Below are 22055 nucleotides of genomic sequence, written 5' to 3'. Positions count from 1 at the left end.
GAAGGCCATGACTCATAAGCATGAAGCAATGAAGACCACTTGGGCCTTTAGCAGGCAGCGTTTAGGACACTGGCAAATCACACAGTGAGGAAAAACTAAAAGGAATGACTTGTATTAGTCATAGCTTTTGGAAAGGTTTTTGGCTACAAGCATTGAGTTAAAATGTGGCCTGTGCATCACGGCCATAAATAAAAATCTTAATCATTTCCCCCTCTGGTAAAAATAGCATGTAATTAAAAACTGTTATCCACTGGGACAAGCCCTAGATACACTTGACATACTCAATCTTTAATTAATACACCCCAATAATCTTGTGGTCTGGCATTCAAGAAAATAAAAACGAAGATCAGTTTAAGAACAAATAATCTTGGTACGTTTGTCTAAAAAAAAAGTATATATAAAGTAAATATATTGATTGTAGTTTCACTTCATTCATATTTGGGGCAACAACTTAAAACAGGAGAGCAAGATATTTATTTTCATAATTTAAGCTAAAACATAAGTATCATAATTCCGCAACAACAAGGCCTATCGATGTAAAGGAACATTTGGGCTTTTCCCATGCTAAAATGTCAAAACCATGTCATTATTTTGAATTTGTATTAAAAATGTAATGAAATCTTGCACAATCCCCACAGATCACATTAAATTCAACCGCAGTCATCCCTGTGTCAGATGTGCTGTGAGGAAACATATGAACCACCAGCCCATTCTCTGTTCTACAGCACCAAAACGAACCTCCAACGGAGAAAATGTCGACGTCAAGAAAGTCAATAAACAGCTGAGCAATGACGAAGAAGACGAGCCAAACAGAGACAGACAGACAGAACAAGGAATAGACAGCGCATCCGTCCTACCATCCACCAGGACCTGGCAGAGAGGTCACGACACAGCTGCCACCTGAGCCCCGGGTCACACGGCCTCTCCCACGGCATTCCTGTGTCGCCGCCCAGTACGCCACCTCCCACTTCAGAAAAAAAGAAAAGTCCTCTTCCTGGGACTGCTGATGAAGAAAAAATAAATAAATAAATAAAACACAGACTGTCAATGAGTGGAAGAACTCCGATTGGAAAACACCAATCAGGAACTGCCTGCTAACCAGAGTGCTCCTGCGCCATGAGTGTTAGAGAGAGTGTGGGTTTATGCTGAATGTATGTATGTATGTATGTGCTGTGTGTATGTGCCGTGTGTGTGTGTGTGTGTGTGTGTGTGTGTGTGTGTGTGTGTGCGCATGGGAGCGAGTGGAGGAGAGGGGACATGGGCAGAGAAATGCCACTGAGCCCTCTCTCCAAGCAGCTGTGCCTCTGCTTTGCCCGTCCAAGTGCTCCTGGTGCCATGTGCACCCTGAGCCACCAACTCTGTACCAAATACGGAGCTTAGCACAAACACGCGTGTGTGCGTGTGCGTGTGTGTGTGTGTGTGTGTACGTGCACATAATTTTAGTATCAATAAATGTGTTGCAGTGCAGCACATGCAGTAAATATATCTAGCAGATATATCCATGCCTCTCCTTGAAATATGCATTACAGCATCTTGATAAGCAAAGAATGACTGAACGCAATCATTTTTGGCCCACAGTGTTCTGTGGTGATGTATACCAGGTCCATAAGGCCGCCGGCCAGACTCAGATGTCTGAGCCAGGAGACTGAAGTGATTTCACTGTAAACTGTACATTGTAAACACAAAACTGAAAACAATTGTAATTTTGACATGGTTTGTTGTTTTGTTTTTACTGAGGTGGTTGGTTGTTATATTTTACAAGCCTGATTCATACTTAGTCGTATGACAGTGTCCTGTGTTGAAAATAGACAATCGGCTATTTTTTACACATGTCATCGATGGATAAGTTCACCACTCTCTGCTGCAAACCTTCCAGTTATTTTCTTTAGAAAAACAGAATCTAGTGTTTGGTTTGAAGTTCTCTGCAGTGGGGCGTAGTGGCGTTCTGGTGGGTCGACCATGTAACCCCAACGTCCTGGGTTTGTGTCCCCCTGTGTTGCATGTTACCCCTCATCTACGCCTTTCCCTTTCTGTCACTCGTCACTGTCCAATACAAATAAAAAGGCACAATGCCATGAACTAAATCACATAAATATGACAATGGTCTTCGCTGTAACAGTGTGTCCTCGTGGTCAGTGATGTGGTCAGTGATGTGGTCAGACCACCAGATGTTCTGGTGGTCTGTGGGAGATCAGTATGAAAAGCATACTGACAAGAGTTGTGTTCCTCCCCAGGCCCACCCATACCAATAGATGCAGTGTTTGCACTCAACGGGTCTGTAAGGCACTGTTGCTAAAAAAAAAAACCTTTCCCTCCCTACCCTTCACCTCAACAACCCCACAGTCACCCCCCACACACACCAACATAATGCGCACACACACACACACACACACACACACACACACACACACACACACACACACACACACACACACACACACACACACACACACACACACACACACACACACACACACACACACACACACACACACACACACACACACACACACACACACACACACACACACACACACACACACTCTGAAGGGAAATCTGTTGTTGATGAACATAATAAAAACATGAGAAAGTCATTTTCGTCTGCGGTATAAACATTTAGTCATTTCACATGAGGACAGCATTATTGTGGATTTTATTTAGTCATGCCTATTATAGAAAATAAAAAGAAAATGTCTGAGAGTAAAATTGGGTTTGCCCGTTGTTTTACTTGTGAGCTCATTCCAGTGGAACAGTGGAATTATCTGATGCATTGTATCTGCCCCATCAATCTGACTGTCTTTGTCTGTCTGTCTGCGCGCCAGCCTGAGATGATTCCGTCTATTCGCCCGTCTCTCTCTGCTTATATATCTGTCTGTCTCTGTATCCACACTGTCTGTATAAATGCCCGTGTTATATATCTGTCTGTCTCTGTCAGTGGTGGAAAAAGTATTCACATTTTTTACTTAAGTAAAAGTATCAATGCTGCAATGTAGAAATACTCTGTTACAAAGTCTGTAATTAAAAATGTACTTGAGTAAAAGTACAAAAGTATTGGTATCAAAATGTACTTAAAATATCCAAAAGTAAAAGTACTCATTATGCAGAATGTCCCTTTTCACAAGTTTTCAAATGCATAAATTGTATACAAATCTTTTGAAAATAGAAGCTCTTGTGAGCTTGTAGATCGCCTATTTTCAAATGGTTGAAGTGGTTAATGAATATTTTGTAACTAGTAACTAAAGTTGTCAAATAATTGTAGTGGAGTAGAAGTATAATATTTGCCTCAGATGCAGTGGAGTGGAAGTAAAAGTACTGAAAATTGAACACACTCAAGTAAAAATACCTCAAAATTGTACTTAAGTACAGTACTTGAGTACATTCCACCGCTGGTCTCTGTATCCTCACTGCCTGTATCCATGCCTGTGTGGCAGCCTCTCATCTGCCTGCAGACATGTTTGTCTCACAAGCTTTCTGTCTTTTCTTTCTTTCCTTTTCCTTTATTTATTCAGGGAAGCCCATATGCCCATTTTCAAAGCATATAAAACATAATACAATGAAAAACAATAACAAACATTTGAACCACATTACAACGTCACAGATGCAAATAAACATGGGGTTACATGAAACAGGTGCAGTCACTATGTAGTGTGTCCTCAAGAAGCAGCCTAAACGTCTCTATCCAGACTAATAGAACCAGTTTCAGGATAGATACAAAGGAAGCTTACCACACAAGGCCTTATAAAGAAATAAAATACAATGTTGTCTATCTGTCCAACCTACCGTATGTATGTATGCCAGCCCCCCCTCTCTCTCTCACTCTCTCTCTCTCAGAGAGAGATGGGGAGACATGCAGCAAAGATCGTCAGGAACGGGACTTGAACCCAGGCTACACTGGAGCCTAGGTCCATTATCACAATTTCTAATCAGCCAATTGCATGGCAGCAACTCAATGCATTTAGGCATGCACATAATGGTCAGCACGACCTAATGCAGTTCAAACAGAGCATCAGAATGGGGAAGAAATGTGATTTAAGTGACTTTGAACGTGGACTGATGTTCACTGAACCATTGATACAAGGCACGATGTGTTGAAGACGCCAAATTCTGACTCTACCATCCGAATGCTGCAGCAGAAATCGAGACTCATCAGACCAAGCAACGTTTTTCCAATCTTCTATTGTCCTATTTTCATGAGCCTGTGCGTTCCTGTAGCTTTAGTTTCCTGTTCTTGACAGGAAACTGACAGAAGTGGCACCTGGTGTGGTCTTCTGCTGCTGTAGCCGATCTGTTTCGAGGTTTGACGTGTTGTGCTTTCAGAGATGCTCTTCTGCATACCTTGGTTGTAATGAGAGGTTATTTTGAGTTACTGTTGCCTTTCTATCTGCTAAAACCAGTCTGGCCATTCTCCTCTGACCTCTGGCATCAACAAGGCATTTTTGATGCCCTCAGAACTGAAAATCTGTTATTTCCAGTGAGCAGCAACATATCGTACGGCAAAGTATGAATCATCCATTAAAGCATGTATGTTTATGTATGGTTTTATTATCCATTGACAGTGTGAAGGGGAGCGACATTAACATTATGTGTATTTCCAAATGGTTAAGTGTTGTAGTTATCTCTGTGTTTTACATGCCTGCAATTGAGCGGATAATCTTATGCACGGAGGAGAGGAGCTGTGTAACACACACAAAAAAAACAGTGCAGTATTTGGACGGGTGTGGAGATGAGTGGCAATTATAGGGCCAGTTCTTGTGGGATAGCCTGTTCCATGGGCCTAGCTTGGCATGGATCCCCAATTTAAGGGAATTTAAAAACACTAGACGGGACCCTATTGTGTGACCCCCCCCGCACTCTCTTCTCTCTCCCTCTCTTCTCCCCTCTCCCCCACTTCCATCCCTCCCTAGCTCCCGGTCATGATTCAACGCTGTTTTTAATCTTGCCAGGCCCCAGTGGGGCCTACAAGCGCAGGGACTGGGCGCCATGCCTAGATGACCCCCGGTAATATGGAAATGGATGGAGTGAACCCCTCGCTGTAACACTCACTCTCACAGTCCCTCGTGGACCCACTCACGCATTCAGTCGCCTACATTACATAGAAAACCCTCGCCTCTTGATTTTCCATCAGAACCGTTTCACCTTCTACAATATTCTTGCCAACAGAAATGGCGCTCTCCTGGAGCTGCAGTCCTCACTGAAGCGCTTCTCTCTCTCTCTCTCACACACACTCGCTCTCTCTCTCTCGCCTGGTGTTATATAACTGCACTAGATTCCCCTCTGTACACCCACACCACGGGTCAAGGGCTCACACTGGACAGCCACTGATAATGTCTAGTGAAGTGGACCTGCTCGGAACACAAAGTTCCCGATGGAACCGCCTGGCTAAACTGTTCCACAGCCACCTAGAGTACGTCACACGCACACACCCGAGCACTGCCCACAGTGAGCCACAGAGTTTAGAAGTTGTTACACTATTAAGATGGTGCAAAGGGTATAGTTGTAATGAGCTTTTCTAGAACTCCGCGCTGCACTGTAGTTCCTGATACTAATCACACAACATCAATTTTCCACTCTGGGCTAAATTTGTGCCTGAGGGACAGGATACACTAAAATTCCAAAGTTTACCCTCTCTCTCTCTCTCTCTCTCTCTCTCTCTCTCTCTCTCTCTCTCTCTCTTTCTGTCTCCCTCTCTTCCTCACACACTCCCGTCGTAATTTGTCCGCCCACTGGCTTCACTTATTAAGTTTCAAAAGGTTTCTGGGCAACGTGGTTTGAGAGAGGGGGAAAAAGGAACCATGGCATTTTTTTGGCACGCCACTCTGCCCGTCTTGCCCAGAACGAGGGGGTTACCATGGCATCAGTGGGCACCTCATAAAGCAGACCATTGTTGGGGCTTGTGTGTGACTGTGTTTTGTGTGTGTGTGTGTGTGTGTGTGTGTGTGTGTGTGTGTGTGTGTGTGTGTGTGTGTGTGTGTGTGTGTGTGTGTGTGTGTGTGTGTGTGTGTGTGTGTGTGTGTGTGTGTGTGTGTGTGTGTGTGTGTGCAAGCATGCGTGCATGTGTATGTGTATGTGTGTGCTATACTGGGTTGCGTGTCAACATCCTGTGGGCACTGCTAGTAAGAAACTCAAATCTTAAAAAATAAAAAATAAATGATGCCAGGCAATCAAATTATAACCGTGCACTTTCCTCTCCCTTTCTTGTCATCCTCCACTGTTTTGTGCTTCTGTCTCCTTCCAGTACCTGTGGGTCTGCCAGTCTGTCTGTAACTCTATCGGTCTCACTCTCTCACACATAGCAGGCACTACCCACATCCACACACCATTTCCACTAAAGCCATAACTCTGTCAGCACATTACCGAGGAATTAAAAGATTACACAATCGTTACTCAGATCATGATTTATCATTTCCAAACACAACTGCAACAGGTTGTCTGGGGTTAGCAAATTAGAAATGATAACGGCCCTTTTTTCCCCCCCTCTTTCGTCTGTGCAGTGTTTCTCACAGATTTCCATTAAAGCTCGAAAATTACTGAGAAACATGCACTGCATGCTTAAAAGCATGGCCACCATAATTAGAAAATGAGCCCGCAATCTAAAATAACCTGAGGGGGGAAAACAGAATTTTTTTATTTTCCTGTCCTTCCTACTCAGATCCATTAGCCGAGAAGGGGTATAATACAGGTTTGTTTGTAATTGTTTCTGTTCCAAATAGCCCCAAACACTAAGTTACTATGTGTGAAAACCTGGAAACAATTTGTGGCTTCGAAAATAAATAAATAAATAAAAAAGATGTGTGGGGGGAAGGAAAGTAACTATTTTCAGTTTATAAAGGTTTGTTTAGTTATGGCTGAAACAAGCCAGTGACAATAGCCTTTGACAGGTGTCCGCTCATTGACTTGCGGCATGTCCTGAGTTGGTGTTAAAGTTGCATCTAGATGTGGCGTATGTACTGTGTGTGTATGTATATTGTGTTGTTGTAGATAAACCTGGAATACAAACTCTACACTGTCTAAAATCAGGACATGGGTACTCTGGCGCACTCTGCTGGTTGGTCTTGAGAACTACGATCTGAGATGACGAGGAATCCCTCAGTGAGGTGCAATGGGTGACATTGCAAATTTATCTTTCATATGTTATTGTGCAACGATTGAGGACTCATTGTTTTGTAATCGAGTGTCTGTCTCGTTATCAATAACAGGGAAAATAATTAAAATATGGAAAATAAATTTTGTGACGAAATATGTTGTTCATAACATAACAACTTGCTTGGACATACTTTCAATTTGATATAATTCCCTGATAATGCAAGACAAGTCCAACAACATACTGTATGCCAAGAACAGTAACCCAGGGCCCACGTTGATCAGAACTATAATATGCAACCACCTGGAACAGACTACCTAACTTGGCAATTACTTGCATGCCATGATTAGCCCGGGTAAGCCTGGCTGCTGCATGTGTGTCTGTGTTTGTGTGTGCTTTCTGCTATCTGTTATCATGTTTCTTGCACTGCGCTTGCTGTTTGGTGCCCTAGCGTTGTGCAGCAGCATGTGGCCCACAGATTAACGCTTCAGATGAGACTCACTCCTGTTCTTCATAACATGAATGCCCTCTCTGTTTGCTTACAAGGCCCGGGTTGAACAAGACCGAAGCGATATGACAGGGGTCTTTGTATCTTCTCCTGTGCAGAAGGGGCATCCTATTATGACTAAGAAGCTAGGGGACCGTTTGGTCACAAAGGGTTAAAACCTGAGGGGCCGTTTTTTGGCATTATATGCCGAATTGGCTTTTTTTTTTTATAATACATGTGGAAAACGGCTCCAAACAGATTTTAGTGCAAGACAGGTGCCAGCACTGCCATCTGCTTTCAGTTTTACCTCCCTCTTTCTCTTCTCCTCCTATCCACCCTCTCTCTCTCTCTCTCCCCCCCCCCCCCCCTCTCCCTCTCCACCCTAAATTACCCCCAATCCCAATCCATCCAGCACTCTCTCCTGTTCTGCTTCCACCAATCAGGGCAGCTCGTCATCTCTCTCGCTGTAGCGCGCACACAGTTTAAGTACCTGAATGACAAGCGGGGTGAAATGTTACACCTGAATTTACTTCAGGTATGGCAGGTCTTGCAAGAGATGTGCATAGCAGAAACATCTTAAAGCACTAGGACCCCTAAATTGATATACATTTGGCAGCGGACCCCCACCTGAAAATGTTTTGTGCCAGGGACCCCAGAAGCAAAGATTTGAGTTAAAAATGTTCGCTTTAAAAAAAAAATATATATATAGCACACATTTTCAAGATTTTTCAAAAATAGCAGATGTACAAGCTCATAGTGCGGCACTCGGTGAGCTTGTATATCTGCTATTTTTGAATAGCCAAAGCTAAGTGGTTAAAATGATTGTGATGCTATGTTAAAGGAGGAGTTCACCCAAAACATTACTTATTTTCTATCAATTACACACTCCATGAAGCCTTGATTTCATGGATTTATTTTTGTTTTTGTGGCATTCCTAAGACAATAATTTGATGACCGTGTGTATTTCCGGTAGGAGACACAAATAATCTACTTTGTGTCTCCTACCGGATACATTAGCCGGTAGGAGACGGGAATCAAATTATTAGCTTAGGAATGCGACAAAAACAAAAAAGAATCCATGGATTCAAGGCTTAGGGTGTACAATTGATAGTAAATAAGTAATTTTTTGGGTGAACTCCTCCTTTAACTAATTTAGCTGGGGACCCCCTGGTACCCCCCCAAGGACCACTGGTGGTCCCCGGACCACTGTCTTAAAGTACACATGCACACTCGAAAGACACACATACGCATCATTTCTATTCCGCATAAAGGTGAGCAATATATCTACAGTGTTTCTTATCTGACTGTACTTCAATCGTGACTAACTAATTATTTTTGCTATGTCTGTCCAAGCAAATTTAATAAGCCCTTAACCACATCAGTCAAGAGTATTTTCTCTCAGGAGCTATCACTTTAATGTCTAAATCTTTCACATTGTACACAGGCCGGTATTGCCTTAAAAGAGGTGGAGGAAGAGGTGTCAATAAACGCCTTTAAAAAAGACCTAAAGGCTGCAGCTGTCAGATACAGGAAGCCAAACCCCTGCATGCTACAGTTGATAGGCTATTCCCAAACCCTTTTCCTGTGCGCAGATACATTCCTCTACTGTCTGCAAGTTTCAAATAGGCAAATTCTCGTTAAAATATAAATTTTAGTAATGTACTGTTATGAAAATGTATTGCCATAAAAGTGAAAACATATTGTTGGCTACTCTTTTTTGGGCTTACACAACGTGAGGAAGGCCAAGCCTCATTTAAAACGTGGCGCCATGTGCCGTGTCGCTCAGTTCATAAACGCCATGCGTCTCATTACTTTAACTTGTGTTTTGCGCTTTCCTGGCACTAGGCCGCCACTAATGAGCCCATTAGGACAAAGGTGAGTCCTAAATGAGCGGAAGACGGTAAACAAGCCAGGTGACGAATCGCAAATGAGCGAACATCAGTCGTCTAGATGAGAGCTCTCTCTCTAGGAACACAAACGGCTTACCTCGACCACAGCGAGAGGACCAACGCTTGTTGATGTTGTCAAGAGTTTTTGAGACTTGTGTTTTTGTTGGCATGTTTTGAGAGGGCCTTTTAACACGCAGGTGCTCTTTTCAAAGGCAGTCCTGTGCGCCAGAGCACTTCTTGGCCGATCATGATCGTTGTGGTTCCAAGACATTTGTTTGGGTGCACTGCTTTTTTTTGTCTGCTTGATGCTTGGTAGGCTACCTATGCCACTTTTCTCCAATGTGCAAATGCACATTGTCCAGGAAACACCTTTCAAGATTTCCCAAATAATATGAACCTCCTCTGGATGAAAATGTATTTGAGCACAGCCAATGGTTGAAAGTAACAAAGTACACAAGTACTGTACTTGTTTACAATTTAGAGGTACTTTTGTTTGACTTGCATATTTCAATATATATAAACTATAATAGACAAAATAAAGGTACATTTGAGACATCTCAGAGGCAAACATTGTAGTTTAAGTGTTTAACTGGTCATTTACATACATTGAAATTGTTATTATAGATTAAGCTTAGTACTCAAGTAATTAATGTTGCAACTGCTAAAAGTGGGGCTGTTACTAAAGTAACACATTTGCATTATGAATCCAAAAATGTTACAGTGAAATGGGTCATTCTGATTTCTGAATGTACTTTTAAGTTAGGTATGCTGTAAGCACTGTAGCCAATAGGCTACTTTTGTAATTTTAATGGAGGACTTTTACTTACACTATTTCTATAGTGTGGTACAGCTATTTGCTACTTTTACTTGTCTGAGTTCTCCCACCACTGTGCACAGTAAAGAAAATGTCTTTTAAAGTTAAAGGGAAAATAAATTACCCACATCAGGAAAACTGAATTCCACTCCATAAGCTTTCTATCCACAAATCATCTTTGTAGAGAAAGTCCAGTAAATACAGTATGACAGTCGCTTATTTAAACTATTTCTGACTATGTTAATGAAATCAACATGTACACAGTAAAATCCTCAGTCTAAAGGGCCATTCACACTGAGCACCATAACTATAACTAAAAATTGTCCTAGTCAAGTGGATGGCAGAGTTCACACCATTGACACCAACTATAAAAAAATACAACGTGAACGATATAGTTATAACTATCTTTATAGTTATAGTGCTCAGTGTGAATGGCGCTTTACTCTAAACCTGTACAAATGGAAATGTGATCTTTATTTGTGTGTCAGATGAGGATGTGTTGTGCCAGGCAGCCATTCAGTGGTGCCTCTCTGTGTGGTCAGGGCACAGTGGGGTCCTCTCAATTGTTGTCTCTAATTCACTTCTAACTGGAAGGAAACATCCTCCCTCACACTGGAGTAGATGGGGGACTAGGGAGGGAGCTTTCTATTTGTGTGTGTGTGTGTGTGTGTGTGGGGGGGGGTGGCTTTTTGAGAAGCTGTGGGAGACATGCTGTGAGAGGTAAAACTTGGTTCACTGCTGTGCTTCCAGCAGGTTTTTGTGCAAACACACAGATAGGAACAAAGGGAAGGGAAAATGTGTCTCAAAGATTGGCAATTCTCAAAACACACGCTCTCTGCCAAGCCCTGTAAAAAATCCCATCCATATCACTCCATTTCATCCAGAGAGGCATCGGCCGGTTTCATTGGAGAGTAATCCTTGAGATTATATCCCTGTGTGATGGACAATGAGCATATTGTTTTGATCTTGTTGCTGTAATCCAGCTCAGCTCCGTATGCAATCGATGGCAAGGCTCTCCTGAGAGCTGAAGCCGTGAAAGATACACGGTCCAGTGTTAACCACTTAAGCCTGATCTATTCGTCGTGGCGAAAGCAGCCGATCTACAAGCTAACAACGCGTTGTGATCTTTTAGATCGGCTATTTTCACAGCACGTGAAAGCGTGTATAAAGGCTCTTGCCGATAATGAAATGCCCAAAACAGGAATACCAGGGTGGCAATCCGTCTGCTATTGCCCCTCAGTGTCTGGAAAAAATCTCGGCTCATATCTAATGGGATGATAGAGGAATAAATGGTGTGCTTCTGTACCGGTTTACAGTATGTTACCTATTCTTTACTCTTGCAAGATACAGCAGGCTACTTTTAAGGCAGGCACATGTCATCATTATGATGTGCCCTGAATACATTCTTCATTCTGAACACACAAGAACACGTCACATCGTGAATACAGATCTTTCCATATGCACCACACCATGGGGCAGCCGTCATTATTTCCCCAGAATCCTGCAAATATGAACATGACTTCAGCTTCGGCCGTAACCCCAAGTGCTCTTATGGAGGGGAGATAGATTAAAAACAAGGATGGGGTGAAGCCATCTGTTTTACGGTAGAACCGGAGAGACAGGGAAAGACATGTGGAGGAGCCAAGGCTCATAAAGAAACAGCAGACTCAGGCCAAATTGTCAGTCAGTCGGTGGATGAGATGTCATGCTAGCCAGACATGCTAGACAGGCAGGCGGCTGCGCCTCAGGATGAATCCTCCCTATTTAATGTGCCCCTACAAACCCAGCTGATTCACTGCTACACACTTCAGTCTAATAGGTTTTGTTCTGGTGAATCACTCCAGGTTTCCTTAATGGAAACACCAAACATGCTGCTGTAACATTGGGTGACAAGGGCACCTTGGGCTTGCAGATGTTCACGCCGATGACAGATGGCGCCGGTGCAGCTAAGGGAGCGACGGGAGTGATGTCTGCGCCAGCCTGGTGCCACTTGCACCCCCGCCTTAAATTCCCCCTCTGCACCGCCGTCCCCATCCCCAAATCTCCCTAATTCTCTCTCTTACACTCCATCTCTTCATGTGTGTGTGTGGGTGTGTGTATGCCATGACTCAGCGCCATAGGATCACAGAGCACTGGCGATTGGCGATGCTGCAAAAGACATACAATGTGCCTGGATCCGAACGCTCCAGGTTGGATCAGGTGACACTGCTGCATTTAAGCCTTTGGGTGGAACAAATCTTTCAGCAAGTCCACTTCCTCACCGAAGGAGACCAGTGAAAAGCCCATGAGGTCAAATCTATTTTCCATACTGCCCTCCGATCTCAGGGTTTGAGCAGGATTTAAAGATTGTAAAAAAATATATACTGGCCGAAAACCTCTCTATTTCTCACACACTAGTGCGGAAATGCCAATGGTGTTTCAGTGTTTTAACATGCCACTAGAAATGGAAACTCAGGTGATGTGGGGAAGGGGGAAAAAAGCATTCCGTCATTGTTGTGCCCAATCTGCAACATCAGTGATGACTATTCAATTAATTTGGTGACAATTAACCATATTTAGTGCCTTTTGGCAAGAGAGTTCATGTGGATTAATGGCATGGTGACAACTGGCCAAGCATTGTCAGAGATGACAGTCATGTTGACTGAGTGATTTACAATTACAATTTATGCATTTAGCAGATGCTCTTATCCAGAGTGACTTACAGTACAAGTGTGAGATCAGAATAAACGAACCCTAGTCAACAAACGACTAAATTGTCACGTAAGTAGAGTGGAAAAAGAATACTATTTAGTGCTTCAAAGACACAAGGATACCAGGTAAACTTCAAACCTAGCATGAACAAAGAGCCGCTTAAAAATAAAATAAGTTGATCAGATCATTCAACTTCACAGTGAAAGCAAAACAAAACTGTATGTTAAAGCATTACTTAATTTTTTTCTATGACACTACTGTTAGCATAAGCACCCAGCAGCACACCCCTTCATTATGGAGTCATTACGGACTATCTATGAGCTCAAAGCAGAGTGATACAGTGATATAGAGAGCCTTCATTCATGTGGTATGCCATGCAGCAGCAGACTAATGACTCGCACATGAGCCCCAGGAAGCCTCAGAGAAGAGGAGCATGACTGCGAAGAGGTACAGCTGATAATTACCTCCATTCATCTTCATGGGACCCCAGCACTCGATTATGAAGGTATGCCTGAGTCCAGGCCCACGTTTGATAAATCTCCCCTTAAATTAGCAGTCACCGGTGGATCGAGGGGCCTCCGTCATTCCGTATGCTCCCATTCATCATCTCATTAGGACCCAGGGCCCGGGGTACAGGCCTGAGGACCCCCGGCGAGGGCACAGGGACTTTGAGCTGCAACGAAATCCAAACATTTTGGGGATGTTATGAAGGTTGTTTACAAATCTGTCAAATCAGGCACATTAAGGACTTTTTCCCCCTACTAAACCACAATCTGTTCAGTCCCCGTGCTGCTTGATCATTTGTAGAAACATTTTAATGTATCAGAGACAGAGTGGCATGGATGTTTACCAGCATGGGAACGCACTTGGGATTATAGGCATTATAGACCACCAGCTAATGCCAAATCCCGCTGTAAAGCCAGTGTGTATATGTTTGTAACAGGCGTGTGTCTTTCTCCGCCTGTGTTTACAAGAGCGTGAGATGTGGAGATTCCATTGATGCAAGTTAATTCAGTTAAAACGTCACTGCTATAATGTGGTGACATGCAGGAAATACAGCAGGGGCCAAGGGAATTCCCAACAAGCATTTTTTTCACTGCACTCTTTGCCACTAAGTGAGCAGAAATAAAGGCAGGAACCCTGTTGGTTATACCCTCCCAACACGCACACACACACACACACACACACACACACACACACACACACACACACACACACACACACACACACACACACACACACACACACACACACACACACACACACACACACACACACACACACACACACACACACACACACACACACACACACACACACATCCCTTCTAGTTAGATGAAAAGAATTGCCACAACCATTGCTGCTTTCTCCCCCGTATAGACCCAGAGGAGAAGGCAGCAGGGCACGGATCCCCCAAACCTCCCGTTGCGCTCCAAACACATCACTAACTGCATCTCCATGTGGTACATCCATTACCGTAAAATACTCTGCTGCTCCCCACTGAAAGCTCACCCCCCCCCCCCCCTCTTTTCCTTCCCCTTCTGTGCCCCCACAACACCCCACCACAAAACCCCCAACCCCCCCCTCATAAGACCGCTTACGCTGGCAGTTCTGAATTGGGCTACGTCCAATTTTAACATTAGCAGGGGGGGCGGTCTGCAGAGGGCTGTAAGAGTGATCACAGCCACAACTTCGGCTTTGCTGATAGAATCTGCACATGGATTACTTTCACGATTACTTTCACACTCTGAAGTGAGATTTCCCCCTTTATGGGGATCATGCTCCTTTTGTGCTCTTCTACCACAAAATCTTAAAAAATCTGGCATGTCATTGAAAACCTTTTCAGATTGTAAGTGTTTGCTGAGTAAGCATAAGGTGTCTATATGATTAATCCAATATCATGATGCCAAGGATGTCGTCAGTATAATAAAATGTTACCGCGGGTCTATTTACTGTAAGTAGTAAGTACGCTATTCCCGTTGAAAATATATCATTCAGCAACAGTGCAGAACAACATTCTTCCGATGGCAGCTTTTCTTTTTTGTCCGTCTCTCCGTTACTGTGTACAGTACAGCCACATGTTGTCATTACTGGGAAATGGGATATTTTTGGACTAAGCTCTCTCTTTTTGCTTGGAATTTGTCATCCCTCTTTCGAGGAGATGCCGACAAAGCTAATTATTTGTGCCAAATTTGGAATAAAAGTTCTTTCATTGTTTAAAAGATCATGTTCAAGTTCATTTTAGACGCAATGTTTTATCATGATTTTGTCTTTGTGTCAACAAATAGTATCTCTGGCTTGGGCTAATAGCATTATATCAAAGACAAAGTGTGTGTGCATGCGTGCATAGCGCTTGTCAGGACAAGTTTTTGTTTTTGAGAAATATGACTGAGGAAAATCATTTGTGTTCATTAAGTTATATGACAGTCAATTAATGATTTTACACATTTCAGTACAGTTTATAAAGCTTATAAAATTATCTCTCAAGTCTTTGGTGACTCAGTCACAGTCACTGCCAAGTAGGTGAAAGTCTAAGTTTTGCATGGCATCCTGCTGGAGTGGCTAAACCTCTGCTGCAAGGGGGCACCGCTTGTGAAATCATGAACCATGATAACAGGATTAAACGGGTGCAATGTGGCAGGGGTCACCGAAATGAGAATGGGACGACTATCTCCTGCCATTTGAACATGAATTTTACATGCGTTTATAAAAAGTGTGGAGCCCACGTTAATAATTCATCTGAGGCCCATATGGATGGCCTCTGTTGGCACTCCATATTGAGGTTTCGCCTGGCCAACAGTGGAATTCAATCCCAATGTAAATGTGCCCTTGCATCTCTGGTCTGCATTGGGGAAGCCATGGTTTGGTGCCAGGCTCAGCCCTGGGTTTGGCCCCTGGGTTTACCCTTCAGCTCACTTGCCAATGCTTCTCAGAGGACACCATGTACATCTCTTCATGCATGCCACCTCTTTGACCTCTGCCATTTCCTGGGCATCGCATGCAGTATTAAATAAATACTCTAGTGTACAAATTAACCACATGAACCCTAGCGTCCCTATTCTGGGCATGGCATAATAGGCAACCAATTTGGCAAGATAGGTTAACAATTGAAAATATCTGATCTGCAAACTCATTCGCGACACGACGCGTTGTGATCTTGTAGCTTGGCTATTTTCGGCAAAGAGATTTCGTACAGAGGGAAAAAAGGAGGGGGCCTACCCGGCCTAGTATAGACCAGGCGGCACGCATCCGGTTTTTACAATGAGGCCAATAAGGAAGAACCGTTTCCCCTGCAGTTCTCATTAATGGCCCAGCAGATATATCACTATTTCCCCGCCTGCTGGCACTCCATTCAAGTGAATGAGGTTTTTGGCCGGACTTTACACTTGATTTTATTACCTTAGTATTTTCATAAATACTTTGTTTTCAATCGCTACTTTAAAGACTTTCTTTCAATTATCATGATCTGCGTTTAATAAATTATGGTCAAATTAATTAAATTAATAAAAAAATTCATATCAATAAAATTATGATGAAGTAGGGTATGGTTCTAGGGCTTCTACTGGTTCTACCGAGTGAAGACCCGCCCTCGCTGCCCTTCCAGCCAATAGCACTCGTTTCCGGTTGCTTTTCGGGACCGGAAGTTCCAAGATGGTGGATTTGAATTCGCCGAAAAAGTGGCTTCAAAACGGGTCTGTAGAAACCAATGGGGCTCCCTTCTTCCATATTTCTTTTTACAGTCTATGGTATAGACCCCTGGGGGACACCAGTCAACGAAGTATACAGGGTTTATTTGCTTAAATGTTTTTTTAATTTTACATTTAGCAGACAAAATAATCCGAAGCGATTTACGAGTGCAATAAACTTTAAGATTATTCAAGAGGATCTGATCATCACCAAGTGAGTAGTATAGCGAGGAGAACCAGGGTCAAAGCAATAGAGCTCAGACCACACTCCTGCGGTTCTGGGATAAGAGTACCAAAATAGGAGGGTGGCTTATTTTGAGAAGTTGATGGAGCCTGAATGAATTTAACGATGCCCTACATACTTTGTTGTACGACGAATAGTGAAAATAGCCAATCTACAAGCTCATACGCGGTGTACAGCAAAGTGTTGTAAGATTGTAAATCGACTATTTTAAGAATATGGTTTTATTTTAAAAAATAAAGAATTGCATGACAATTTGCCCAATATAGGGATGCTAGGTTTCATGGGCTTAAATGAGTGAAGGTGTCCTACTTAACTCCATTCAGCATTTATCACCATGCCGTCACCGTCTCTCTCACACGTACTCAGAAATAGACCTGTCATCTTGCCACCATTCCCTTATCTTCGAACTGCTAACAAGCCTATTTGCCAGTGACTGACGTTGATGTGATCCTCAAAGCCCCGGACTTGGCACCAGATCGCTCCTAAGCCAAATTAAGCCTCTGTCATGCCCCCCCACCACCACCATAACCCCAACCCCCATCACCAAACACCCCCCCCCCCACTCCTCCTGCCACCCCTGCCATGGGAACCCTACATGTTTAATGACGATGGAGGGCTTTGCGTTCCCGCAACACAAAAGCAGTGACATCTGTCTCTGTAAGTGGTGCACTCCAGTACAACCCCATTCGTTCTATCTCCTGTTCTTGAAAAGAAATCAAATATAAAAGTTAGCGGGAGAGAGAAAGAGAGAGAGAAAGAGAGAGAGAGAGAGAGAGGGGGGGGTGAAAGAGGAAAGAGGAGGTGGAGTTAAAACAAAGACCCTTTCTTTGGAAGTGTGTTTTCTGGTTAATTCTCCTGCCCAGTGGTCCCTGAACGTTCAAATAATGTGTTAAAAGAGCCTCAGTCCTCTTGCTCTGTTGCTTTCTAGCCATTGCCCACCTGCTCACAAATAATGGCAAGTCAAGTGGGGGCTTGAAAGACGTAACCCCCCCTCCCCACACACACACACACACACACACACACACACACACACACACACACACACACACACACACACACACACACACACACACACACACACACACACACACACACACACACACACACACACACACACACACACACACACACACACACACACACACACACACACACACAATTACCTGAAATTGCCCTGTGAAAGTCAAAGTTAATGGAATTGCCTTTGAAAGTAAATAACACATTTAAGTCGTGTCATGTCAGTATACAGCCCTTAAAATGACGGACAGTAGGTTTTGGCTACTGTCAGTCATTGCACACACACTCCCAGTAGACCAAGAGAGAACCACCACCCCACATTTTAGAATATGAGCTTTTTACCACTGAGCTAATAGAGCCTGCTTGCTTGCTCAGGGGATGTTAGAGAGGATTTCACGTCATCTATGGTAGATCGCCATGGTTACTCAAGAGGTTTGACCTCATGGACTCCAAATTTGGACATAATGGTCGACCCTGGAATCCATATATGGTCATGGTTGACTTGGAGCTCCATATATGGAGCCAGCTGTTTTGTTTGCGTCTGAAGTAATGCTGACACAGTTAAAGGACGACTTCACAAATTTCTTCATATAATTGGTCCTCACTAATGCTCATTATAATATGGAACCATTTTTGTCTACCGTCTGTGTCTCAGAGGAGGGCTGTGGACAGTTCAGAAACCCTTCTACCAGTGACATCATCGATGGGGAATCCAAGCTAATAGAAACTGCAGGCTTTCTATTCCTGGAAAGTTAGCATCGTATAATGGAAGCCAGTGTTCTCGCGATAATAAAAATCGAGAAAAAAAAATGAAATCTGCTTTTAAAAAAAAAAACTGAAGTGTCCACAGCCCTCCTTTGAGAGACAGACCGAGAAGAAAAAAAGTGAGGACCAGTTATATGAACATAGGTTGAAAATGGGTGAGGTGAGGTCCTTCTTTAAGCTAGACGACCCACACCATATTTGGGCGTAGCTGCAATGGGAACTCTATATATGGTTATGGCTGAGTCATAGTGACATCAGAGGGATGATCAGAGGGGGCATCCCGCTAGGCACAGTATAAAATGGGCAAGTGTAGTCATAGACAGCCACTTGTAGATCAGCGAGCTGAAATGGCACAGTGACCGACTCTCTTTGGACATGAAACATCTCTTCAGCCCTTTCTAGTTGACTAGTCTTGTTGACTTGGTTCAGTTCTAATTGAACATCACTGCAGCGTGTCTTGACTGCAGCACACCGAAATCAACTACTGAGGCTATTTTTCAAGGGTGAAATTAAATTTTGACCTTCAGGTCAAAAGTTGTCAAAACAGAAACAGGATTGTGTCAAAGGTCGTGTCAAACCAGACACAGGATCTAAATATCTCAATTGAAGAGCAGGGAGACCAAATACAACCACCCCAATTGTATATCAAACATAGGCCTACTCTACCATACAGATTGGACAAAATAATATTTTATTCACTAAAAAGTTACATAATAAGGTTTAACTTTTCCAAAAAATTAAAACGTTGTTTTCAGCAAATATTACATTTAAATTCAAAATACCATGGTTGTAAGTGTTTTTAAATTATAGCTCGTCTTGCGAATATTTTTGTATGAAATGAAGATATCCACAAGTGACTTCAGATTTTGTGCTTATTCATGCATGCAATAATTATAGTCCATTGTTGATATTACTTACTTCGTTTGGTTGGGCAAGAGCAAGACGAAGTCAAACCGTACACACTAAACATAGACTCTACTCATTGTGTAAGTATTGCATTAGATAAGATTAGATATACCGCAAAGTTCCAAGATGTGTGTATTATTCTCTCAACATTATTGAACAGGCAGTGTGGTAGTCGCCTCTGCTTGGGAGGGTCCTGCCTTCTTGCCAACAAAGATGGCGGCGTCCATACTAAGCAGGAGGACAGCGATATTCTGTTGGAGATTTAGGGCGAATTGTTCGTTAAAAACAAATATCCCCGTTACCTCACAATGCGGAGCCTTACAACAGGTCGCGAATTATAACCCCAAACCATTGTGGCTGAACCTCAAAGACCCATATATTCCAGACAAGGAGGCGGAGAAGACACCGGAGTGGCAGAAGACGGCGAAGAGTGACCGCAAGCTGTACGGTCGCTATGGCTCTGCGTCGGGGATCGATCCTGGCTCGCTGTGGCCCAGTGAAAACCAGCTGGCTGCGATCATAGAGGACGAGAGGCAGTGGCACCCTCCTTTAGACGTGCTGCTGGAGAATATAGAGGCGAAGGGCAAGGAGGAGACAGCCAAGCGTCTGGCAAAGTAAGTGTCCAGTTCATCAAAAACATGCTGGCAGCCAAATGCACCTGTCAGACATCTCTCTTATACAAGAAGTGCTCGGATGTTTTACTTAAGTGAAAGTAGCAATACCACGGTGTAGAAATACTCTGTTACAAGTAAAAGGCCTGTTAAAAATGTTACTTGAGTCAAAGAACAAACGTATTGGCATCTAAATATACTTTACTGATGTTTGAAAATAGCATATCTACAAGCTCACAACGCCGTGATGCTGATGCAACGCCTTGTGAGCTTGTAGATCGGCTATTTTCAAATAGCATATCTGTATAGAAGTGGTTTGTATGTTTTATAATATAACATACGTCTGTAAATTAACTTAAGTTTTCAAATAATTGTAGTGGAGTAAAAGTACAATATTTTCCTCTTGAGCTGTAGTGAGTAGAAGTAAAAGTATTGAAAATTGGAAGTACCTCAAGTACTTGAGTAAATGTACTTTACACCACTGCACACACACACACATGTACACGCAAATAGAATAATGGAAATATAAGATCACTTGAAATATTGTCAAATTCAACAGTGATTGATGAACTAATTTGTGTAATGTTAAGACGTTTTGTCCCCTTCATGTCAGTTATAAAATGTCTTCCCAGATCTTGACAGCGACTTAGATGTTTGCATTGTTCTGCGACCCCTTAGTCTCAATTCCCTCCATAGACTACCCTATTCGTGGCAAATAAAGGTGTAGAGGTGCAATATATTGATAAATTATTGCCATTAAATACAGTAAGATTTATTTCTCACACGGCAGTCTATAGAGAGAATTGTGACTTGGCGGTCAGTACAACGTAAACCATTGTCATTTGCAGCTACCCCTAGTCTCTGTGTGCATTTCAGTGATGAATGTCCCAGATCCTAACCCTGTCCATTTTCCAATGCAGAGAGAAACTCATTGCAGAAAATATGGCTAAGATGCCCAAGATGGTCGCTGACTGGCGTAGAGAAAAGCGGGAGGCTAAACAGAAGATGAAAGAAGAGAAGACCCGCCGTACCAAGCTACTGGCAGAGGCTCGGGAGCGCTTTGGCTATACAGTAGACCCCCGCAGCCCCAAGTTCTTGGAAATGGTCGCTGAAATTGAAAAGGAAGAGAAGAAGAAGAAGAAACTGTTGAAACGCAGACTGAAAGAGGAGCAGGCAGGCATCCAGCCTTCTGTAACTGTTTCTTCATAGACTTGGACTGATATGCTCTGAATTACTGTACATAATTATCAGTGAAAAAGGGGTCAATTAAAATGACCCCAAACATTTTTGAAAGTGAAATACCTCTAAGCCTAATTTATACTTTGTCTTACGACAGTGTCGTTCCACAAGAATTGATGACTACCAGTTTTGGTTATGAGTAGGTTAAAACTAACACCCATTACCTGCCAATAGCCCATTATTTAATCCAGGTCGGTTATCCAAATTATAAACAATATTTGTTTCATTTTCACATCATCAATGGGTTCATATTCATTATTTTGGTAAAAGGAAAACAAAAGAATTGTTCATCATGTCTACTTTTCTTTTTTAAACATTGGTCATGTTAGTGCTTGCATGTTTGTAAATCTTAGGGTGAATAAAGTCAAATTCAATACCAGGTAAACATGTGCTTCACAAAGAATATATGCACACATGGTTTTGGGGGGAAAGCACTCCTGCCCAGTGGTCCCTGAACGTTCAACCACATCATTGGTTTAACAAAATTTATTGGAGTCTAATTTGTTAAAAAAAAACTTGTGGAAAGAGTATGCCATTTGCAATAATACAAAAGATTAGAATAACTGAACAGTTGCTGTGGCACCTTCTACACTTAAATCATGAAGGCTCCATGATAATACCTGAA

At 42.8% G+C, this 22055-nt stretch overlaps 2 protein-coding genes across 2 annotated transcripts in view; both read left to right on the top strand.

Annotated features, from left to right (window-relative positions):
* The window catches only part of LOC308099243 (uncharacterized protein), a 355975-nt gene that overhangs the window by 81051 nt on the left and 252869 nt on the right, over positions 1-22055 (top strand). The gene's annotated exons all lie outside the window — the stretch shown is intronic.
* On the top strand, positions 19794-21815 carry gadd45gip1 (growth arrest and DNA-damage-inducible, gamma interacting protein 1; the record flags this gene model as incomplete). The annotated part of the gene is made up of 2 exons (XM_080447938.1): positions 19794-20194; positions 21112-21815. 2 exons carry the CDS (start codon positions 19794-19796, stop codon positions 21398-21400), a joined length of 690 nt encoding a protein of 229 aa, XP_080304064.1. The 3' UTR covers positions 21401-21815.

Source organism: Gymnoscopelus braueri (assembly GCF_963280865.1).
Source record: "Gymnoscopelus braueri genome assembly, chromosome: 13".
Lineage (NCBI taxonomy): Eukaryota > Metazoa > Chordata > Actinopteri > Myctophiformes > Myctophidae > Gymnoscopelus > Gymnoscopelus braueri.
Note: the sequence above shows the minus strand (reverse complement) of the source record. Positions and strands in the feature narration are given on the sequence as shown.